Source organism: Diabrotica virgifera, chromosome 2 (assembly GCF_917563875.1).
Source record: "Diabrotica virgifera virgifera chromosome 2, PGI_DIABVI_V3a".
NCBI classification, from domain to species: domain Eukaryota; kingdom Metazoa; phylum Arthropoda; class Insecta; order Coleoptera; family Chrysomelidae; genus Diabrotica; species Diabrotica virgifera.
The window spans coordinates 75272118-75282179 of NC_065444.1; the positions used below are offsets into that span (position 1 = coordinate 75272118).

At 39.3% G+C, this 10062-nt stretch overlaps 1 protein-coding gene across 1 annotated transcript in view; it reads right to left on the reverse strand.

Moving 5' to 3' along the window:
- LOC114333515 (juvenile hormone esterase) overlaps positions 1–9812 on the reverse strand; it is an 87647-nt gene extending 77835 nt beyond the window's left edge. The window contains exons 1-2 of the mRNA XM_050643803.1: positions 9690–9812; positions 3704–3838 (exon numbers count right to left, since the gene is read on the reverse strand). Of these exons, the coding sequence (XP_050499760.1) occupies positions 3704–3838; positions 9690–9737 (183 nt within the window). The 5' untranslated portion in view covers positions 9738–9812. The remainder of the gene's footprint in view (positions 1–3703; positions 3839–9689) is intronic.
- Positions 9813–10062: the final 250 nt, after the last annotated feature.

A 10062-nucleotide genomic window follows, 5' to 3' on the forward strand; every position in this document is an offset into this window, starting at 1 on the left:
GACTAAAATGCAATTGGAACAGAACAGGGACCCTGAGGCCTGAGCTAAGCTGGGACCCCGAGACCTTAACATAAAAATTTAAATTATTAGATAGGAAATTAGTTATTTCGGCGTAATAAAACCTAAAATGCCATTGGAAGAGGGGACCCGCCCGAGATTTTTAGTAACGATATAAATTGTTGCTGAAGAAATTAGTTATTTTGGCAAAATAAAAATTAAAATACAACCGGAATAGGGGCCCCAGCTACTTTGTCTTAACCAATTTTCCCAGATCTCATCTTGGTATGTGAAAGGAACCACATGGTACCACATCTTGAAAAGAAGGGTAAGGGTAAGATAGAATGAGCACATTAGGATCAGTCCCACCAGTACACTGACCAGCTTCACTGAGTGCGTTTGGCTCACACTGCAGTTGCTTAAGGCACACCTTAAGGTGCATTTACGTTTGCTTGGTAGTTCGCTTGGTTATTCATTCGCTACAAAGTAAGACCATTTAGATTGTAGCGAACGAACGCATTCGTTGATGATCCGTCCACAATATCAGATACAGATGAAGATGTATTCATTAGCGCTGCTAATTTTATAATTATTGCAGGACGTGCTGAAAAAAAAAGAATGAAGAGAGTGTGGTGTTCACACAGGAGGGAAAATGCGTTTTGAAGGGGTTAAATATCAAACATTTTTCCGGGCCCCCTTGCGCTGGGGGTAGGGGGCCCCAGATTACGTTTGCCCCGGGGCCCCCAACATCGTAGCTACGGCCCTGGACCGATGACATTAAAAGAATTATTATCTGTCAATTGGATAGCAGAGAGGATAGTAGCATAGCCGATTGAAGACGATGATGAAGGCCATCGAGAAAAACTGTATTCAAATACTGTATGAATGGTTTGTCAAATATTACTTATTTGTGCACTTGTGTAAATTTAATAAAAAAATTGCTCTTAGTAAAAGGTATATTATACATGTATGTACACACACACACACACACACACACACACACACACACACACACACACACACACACACACACACACACACACACACACACACACACACACACACACACACACACACACACACACACACACACACACACACACACACACACACACACACACACACACACACACACACACACACACACACACACACACACACACACACACACACACACACACACACACACACACACACACACACACACACACACACACACACACACACACACACACACACACACACACACACACACACACACACACACACACACACACACACACACACACACACACACACACACACACACACACACACACACACACACACACACACACACACACACACACACACACACACACACACACACACACACACACACACACACACACACACACACACACACACACACACACACACACACACACACACACACACACACACACACACACACACACACACACACACACACACACACACACACACACACACACACACACACACACACACACACACACACACACACACACACACACACACACACACACACACACACACACACACACACACACACACACACACACACACACACACACACACACACACACACACACACACACACACACACACACACACACACACACACACACACACACACACACACACACACACACACACACACACACACACACACACACACACACACACACACACACACACACACACACACACACACACACACACACACACACACACACACACACACACACACACACACACACACACACACACACACACACACACACACACACACACACACACACACACACACACACACACACACACACACACACACACACACACACACACACACACACACACACACACACACACACACACACACACACACACACACACACACACACACACACACACACACACACACACACACACACACACACACACACACACACACACACACACACACACACACACACACACACACACACACACACACACACACACACACACACACACACACACACACACACACACACACACACACACACACACACACACACACACACACACACACACACACACACACACACACACACACACACACACACACACACACACACACACACACACACACACACACACACACACACACACACACACACACACACACACACACACAAGGTATATTTATTTGAAAACCCTTATAAGGGCCAAAAATATCACAAAACGTTTTCGCTCTCTAAAAAGAGCATCATCAGTGTTACAGGTTTGACATGCTGAGCCACCCAAAAATGCAAAGGGTAAAAACATTTACATGTTGACCAAATGTCTTACACAGTTAGATTTATTATTAAATTCAAAGGATGGATATAATCCCTAAGGATAAGGCTCTGGGGCACTATATGACTCCTGCGTGGGTTGCTAGGTGAAAATTAAGTCTTCACATTGAGAGCGGTAAATGGCAACGAGTTGCCTAATTTTCACCTAGCAACCCACGAGCGTCGTGGGAGTCATATAGTGCCCCAGGGCCTTATCCTTAGGGATTATATCCATACTTTGGATTTTATAATTATTGATTTAAGTATGTAAGACATGTAGACATTTAAAAGGTTTTAACCTTTGTATTTTAAGATGGTTTAGCATATCAAGCCTGTAACACTGATGATGCTCGTTTTAGAGAGCGAAAATGTTCTGTGATATTTGTGGCTCTTTTAAGGGTTTTTAAATAAATATACCTTTCACCAAGAGAAATTTTTTTCATTAAATTTACTTGTAATTTCTGGTAGAGAGCCAGCTACAGAAAATTCTTCCTTGTAGCTTATTAATCTACAGTGTGTCTCAATTTGAAAAGTTGCAACCCCCTATAATTTGGTTCCTATATAAAATCATATGCAAAAACACGTCCAATTTATTTATGAGGGGGACATTTTGTAGACCAGTTTTCAACTAAATTACATCAACCCTCTAGCGGAGGCGGACACTACCCCCAAAATCTTTAATGGAAAGATGGGTTGAGTGATACCTCATTTTAGAGGTCATTCAATTACCTTTTCAAAAATACCACATACCTTATATTTCTTTTCAGTACTTTTGGAAAAATCTTGGACTGAATACTCTAAAAAAATTTGGGAGTTCTGAACCCGATATTTAATATCTTTAGGGTTTTACTTGATTTTTCCAAAAATACTCCAAAAAAATACTCTAAGTACTCCAATACCCAAAAATAATTCAATTTGGAGTTCAATACTCCAATAGAAGTTTTGGAGTTCTGAACTCGATACTTAATATCTCTATGGTTTCACTTGATTTTTCCAAAAGTATTGAAAATAAATATAAAGTATGTGGTAATTTTGAAAATGTAATCTAACGATCTTTAAAATGAGGTATCACTCAACCGCCCTTACCATTAAAGATTTTGGGGCTTGTGTCCGCCCCCGTTAGAGGGTATATGTAATTTAGTTGAAAAGTGTCTCCCTCACAAATAAATTTGACGTGTTTTTGTATATTTTTAGATTTTCTGTAGGGACCAAATTATAGGGGGTGGCAACTTTTCAAATTGACACCCTACATACATTACGTGAATTAAATTTTTATTTAAACAATGTGCAAAAAACAAGATTGAAAAAATAAGAAATATCGTCAACATCAACTTGAAAAATTTAACAAAGCAAATGTTAATGCTTACCTTAAATCTCAAATCTCCAACTGGAGGCTTAGCAAAAGGAACCTCTTGAAAAGCGTAAAACGATATTCCCCTTTGGGAGTACTCTTGTCGACCTCGAATAAGACCATTTGGTGTCGTGACCAAAATATCTGCATTCTAAAACGTAAAAATATGTTTTTCGATATTTACGTAATGGTAGGGGAGCCCAAGCGGGGATTTTTGCAGTTACTCGAGCGCGTCAGATTATTACATGGGGAGAAACCTTGTACCCTGAAAATGTACCTTTACCATATATTGGCTCTTAATACAGGGGAGTTCCTTAAGAGGGGGCCGAAAAAAAATCTGTCCTTAGAAAAACTCGAAATTGTCAGATTAAGATAAGGTAAGTTAAGTACATGCAAAAGAGTGTATATTTCAAAAATCTGACGATTTGAGCTGGGCGTAAGGAAATGGGTGAGTCCCAAAGTTTCACAAGAAAAAAGCGAATATTTCGAGAAACGAATGACAGATCGAAAAACTAAAAAATACGTACTCAATATTTTTCAAAAATCTATCGAAAGATCCCAAACAGGACTTCCCACAGAGAGGGGTGGGGGGTAAATTTAATATTTTAAATACGAAAAACTGAAAAAAACACGTTTAATATTTTTGAAAAATCTACCGAATGGCACCAAACACGACCTCCCACGGAGGTGGGGAGGGGGTTACTTTAAAATCTTAAATGAAAGCCCCATTTTTTATTGCAGATTTGGATTCCTTACGTAAAGATAAGTAACTTTTATTCGAGACATTTTTTCGAATTATGGATACATGGCGCTGTAATCTTAAAAAACGATTGTTGGAAATGGAAAATTACATTAAAAATGGAAAGCCCACTAAAATGGAAAACTTTACTTAACTTTTTTTGGTTTTAGGACCTACTCTTCACATCCCAATAGGTCATCATAATGCTCGAGTGACTGCACATTTAGCATACTTTGCTCCCCTACCATAATTTTATTGTAATAGTAGTTCAACTAAGAAAGTAATATTAGTAAAAAATGAAATATACTGCCATGTTTGTCAATATTAACTGTACAATGTTTCACATGCGATAGACAATGATATATTTTTTGCTGCATCAACTCCTATAATTCGCAATCTCAATTTCAAAATCATTAGTTCCAACTCTTAGTAATAATTCCTACTCCTACCTTTAATCCCTACTCTCTAGAAATACAGACAGTTTTGGACTATGCAAAGAAAAACCTCTCTCTGTATCTCGGCTGTCGTCTTCCTTGGAGGATAGACCGGTCTCTTTCTCTCTTTAACTCTCGACGTATTTTTTAGATGCAGTTTTTGCATCTTTCTTATGTGTTGTTGGGTTTGGTTTTTGACAGGATAGATCTCAGAGTATTGGATGTTTTGAATGTTGTAATGTTGTACTTGTTTCCCATCATTTTTAATTTTTCTGATAAGCACTTTACCTATGGCATTGTTTTCATCTTTGAGCCCCTTCTTGTGAGTGTCTTTGGAATACTTACGGTGTTTTGTGGTTTATTTTCTTCAATCTTGTGGAATTCATTATTTATTCATTCAATAAATCTCTTTCTTGTGCGTGTTGTTTTGCTTCGGAGAATGAGTAACGAGTCATGTCCTATATTTGGTCCGACTATCGTGCTGCAGATCTGGCATCCTTAAAACCTGTTCATGGAAAAGAACATTGAGATGATTGGAGAAGCTTGCTGAACGAAGCCAAGACCATGTTTGAACCATTAGTACCATATTTGAACCGACTACCATTGGATGAATGTTCATGCTGGGGATCATTCTCCGAAAATTTTGCCTGCTCCTTTCCCTTCAACTATCATTCGTTCTGTACCCCCATTCTTCTAGTTATATGTCCAAAATAATTAGTGTATTTTGGTTGATAGTTTTGGTAGGCCTAGTAAGTAAACGAACTATAGACTAGCGAAAAAATGAGAACTTATCAAAACAGTCTCTGTAACTACTATCTGACAAAAGTACTATCTTGTACTTGTACAATTTCATTTATTTTTTTTTTCGTATATTTTTACAAGAAGTTAAACCATTTTCAGTTGAAAGTAATTCGGCCATTTTCTTCAACTTTACAAGTTGAAGAAAATGGCTGAATTTTAGAACTTTTTTCTGTAAGTTAAAACCATTATAGCCGTGTAAATTATCAAAAGAATTAAAAGGTCAGCAATTAGAGAAGTTATGGTTAGAAAGAGGAGTGTTATTAATATACTTTAAGATAAAAACATCCACACATTGAAATTCAATAGACACTCTGTTAGACCTGGATCCCGCGTACCAAAAAAAGTTTATTAATAGCAAGCTGAAAATTTGTTAATAACTTAACGGTGTCTAGTCAGCTGGACAAACTTTGATGTACGGAAATACTGGAACAGGGAAGTTTTAATTGTGTAACAGGTTATAGGTTTCGAACGTTAGTCTACGAAAACGTCCCATGTATTTTGTCGGAAAGAACTTCCAATTGATGTGTTACTACTACCCTTTCATTAAACTCTCATGCAAAAATCAGACTGCTATTTATTACCAACGTAATTCCTGTTGGTTGACATGATCTGCGTGTCGGATTTATTAAAATGCCCAACATGTTTGTCGGGCAAACATTTTTTTATATAGATATTATATAAATTTTGCTATTGAATAAACTTAAAAACAACCGTCTAGTTTCCACAATCATAAACTTGTCAGGATGACAAATGTTCCTATACTTACATCAAAGTTTATCCCACTACACACCGTTAAGCTATTAACAAATTTTCATATTGCTATAAATAAATTTTTTTGGTATGCGGGATCCAGGCCTATGTCAGTTTTGATAACTATTCAACTTAAATTGACATGTTGATTGTGTATAATCTCCCTATTTGGAAGTGTATCTTCAGTACAATGCAACATCTGTGCATGCAAATATTGCCCCCATCTTCTATATTTATATTTAAGTTCTACAAAAACTGTACCGCTTTTAGATCTCTTCAGTTGTATTCCAAAAGTCCCTCAAAAGTGGAAAGTTGATAAGTCCTGCTCACAAAAAAATTGCATCTATCAGTGTTTTGTAAACTATATTAATGGTAGAGGAGCCCAAGCGGGGATTTTTGCAGTAACTCGAGCGCGTCAGATTATCATATGGGGAGAAACCTGGTACCCTGTAGATGCACCACTACCATATATTGGCTCTAAACACAGGGGAGTTCGTTAAGGGGGGCCGAGAAAAATCTATCCTTAGAAAAACCCGAAATCGTCAGATTAAGATAATGTAAGTTAAGTACATGCAAAATAGTGTACATTTAAAAAATCTGACGAATGGGCGTAAGGAAATGGGTGAGTCACAAAGTTTCACAAGAAAAAAAGCGAATATTTCGTGAAATGAACGATAGATCTATAAAATACTTGGTCAATATTTCTCAACAATCTATCGAATGATACCAAACACGACTCCCCACGGAGAGGGGTGGTGGGTAAATTTAAAATTTAAATACGAATCCCGCGATATTTCGCGAAATGAACATTAGACCGAAAAACTGAAAAAGACACTTATTCAATATGTTTGAAAAATCAACCGAATGGCACCAAACACGACCCCTCACGGAGGTGGGGTGGGGGGTTACTTTCAAATTTTAAATAAAATCTCCCATTTTTTATTGCAGATTCGGATTGAGTCTAGTGCCGACCACTGGACTGGTAACACGCGTGCGAGCGGAGCGGAGCAGAGGACTTCATTCCCCCAACATCACCGGAAGAAATCAACGAACACATCAAAAACAGTTCGCCGAGAAAAGCGCCTGGCTTAGACGAAATAACAAACAGAGCCCTAAAATATCTGCCCAGAAAAGCTATAGTGTACTTCACAAACATAGTGAACGCGATACTAAGATACAAGATATTCCCAAACAGATGGAAAGAGGCCCATGTCATCATGATCCCAAAACCTGGCAAGAACCACACATTCCCGCAGAACTACAGGCCAATCAGCTTACTTCCAGCGATCAGCAAGATAGTGGAAAGAATCATTCTAAGCAGACTGCAAGCGGAAACGAACAGGCTAAATATCATCCCAGAAGCTCAATTCGGATTCAGAGCAGAGCACTCCAGCGAGCTACAAGTACTCAGACTAACCGAGTACATAGCAGCTGGATTCAACGACAAGCAGTACACTGGAGCAGCGTTCCTGGACGTAAGTAAAGCGTTCGATAGAGTCTGGCACAAGGGGCTCTTATACAAAATGCGGGGTTACGGGTACAGCGGGGCGATGACGAGAATAATCTTGTCGTACTTGGGCGGCCGGACTTTCAGGATTCGGATAGGACAAGTCCTGTCCGAGCTCGGAAACCCGGAAGCTGGAGTACCCCAGGGAGCGGTCCTGTCACCCCTGCTGTACACGATATACACCGCTGATGTACCTAGAACACCAGGTACCCTCATGAGCCTCTACGCCGACGACACAGCGATAGCGGCCAAACATAGAAATGTAGATATAGCAGTGACCAACCTGCAAACAGGGTTAGAAGAAATAGAAGAATGGAGTATAAAATGGAAGATACCATCAACTCAGATAAAACGCAAGCGGTTCTATACAAGAAAGGAAGACAACAGCCAGAGGAAAAGCTGACGGTGCAGAACAGACCCATCGAGTGGAAAAACGAAGCTAAATACCTAGGAGTCATCATGGACAAAGGACTAACCTTCCAAAAACACGTAGAAGCCACAGTCCGGAAGGCCAACATAGCAAAAGCAACACTAAGAGGACTCACAGGCAGGAAAAGCAAACTAAGACTGAAAACAAGGTTAAGACTGATCAATAGTATAATCCTACCGGTATTAACATACGCGTCTCTCGCATGGGGACACGTATGTAACACACACAAGAAGAAGATCCAAGCAGCCCACAACAACAGCTTGAGGGAGGCCGCCAGAGTCCCAAGATATGTAGCTGAAAGATTCCTGTTTAGAGAACTCCAACAGGTGAGAGTCACCGAAATCATGACAGATAAGGCAAGGACCAAATTCGCGGAACTGGAGCACCACCCAAATTACATACTGCGAGAGACGCTAAGGTATGATGAGTTCCACCGATGGAAGCACAGACGTCCGAAGCAACAAATAGTGAGATAAGAGTACAAAAGTGATAAGTGATAGTAGTGAGTTCGTAGCTCGAAAACAAGAGCCGAAGACAGCGTTACATACGAAGATCAAGTACCACGACCGCCTCTAGGGTAAGTGAATTTTAGAAAATTACAGAAGGGCATAAGCCCCCAAAAAAATATAAATAAAATAAAAAATGGCGAAAGCCCCAACGATTCATCGGGCGGAGCCCACTAGGGCTCAGCACGATGACTCGGGGCCCAAGCAAGCAATTTTTAGTTTCGCGGATAAGTAAGAAAGAAGATAAAGGCATAGAGCGCATCACACTGGCCTAGTTTTTTGCATTCGATTAGGGTACCACAATGGAATCTTATTACCCAGGATTCCATTGTGAAGAGCATTTGGCTACGATAGTTGTGCCCTCATCGCGCATCAGCGTGCTATGGGGGGGAAAGGGATGGCCTGGGGCATTGGAGCGAGGTGGGGTGATCCCTGTATATACTCGGGTCAAAACACCTCGCCCCAATGAATTGTTACACCCGAATGTACTCTTTCGAGAGGGTGGACATTCCCACAGGTCAGGTTAAATCAAATTGCTTGCTTGCTTGCTTGCAGATTCGGATTCCTTATGTAAAAATAAGTAACTTTTATTTGAAATATTTTTTCGAATTATGGATAAATGGCACTATAATCGGAAAAAAACGATTGTTGGAAATGGAAAATTAAATTAAAAATGGAAAGTCCCCACTAAAATGGAAAAATTTACTTAACTGTTTTTGGTTTTAGAACCTACTCTTCACAACCCAATAGGTCCCCAAATCGCTCGAGTGACTGCACATTCAGCATACTTTCCTCCCTTACTATAAGAATTACTTTAAAAAAATGTTTAACTTACCGCAGATATAAAAATGCCTAGAAACAAAAGCAATCTTATAATATACATTTTTTGTACTAAAATAAAGTTACACGTATTGTTTATATACAATTTTATAAATTATCTTTAAGAGGTTCTTATTTGTTTAAAGATGTTTTGCATTTATACGAAATCTACTTAAAACGATAAAATCGATTAATATCTTTATGAGTAATATGCTGTAAATTATAATAAGACAAAGGGATAGATGAAAATATCCGCAAAATGTTTTATTATTGGTAGGCAGCAGCTAGCTTATTTTTCTGTAGTCGTTTTATTGTTTTACTCGGTTCTACTGCAGCCTATTGGCTTACTGTACATATTTTATTGTTCTTCTTCTTCTTCTTTTATATAG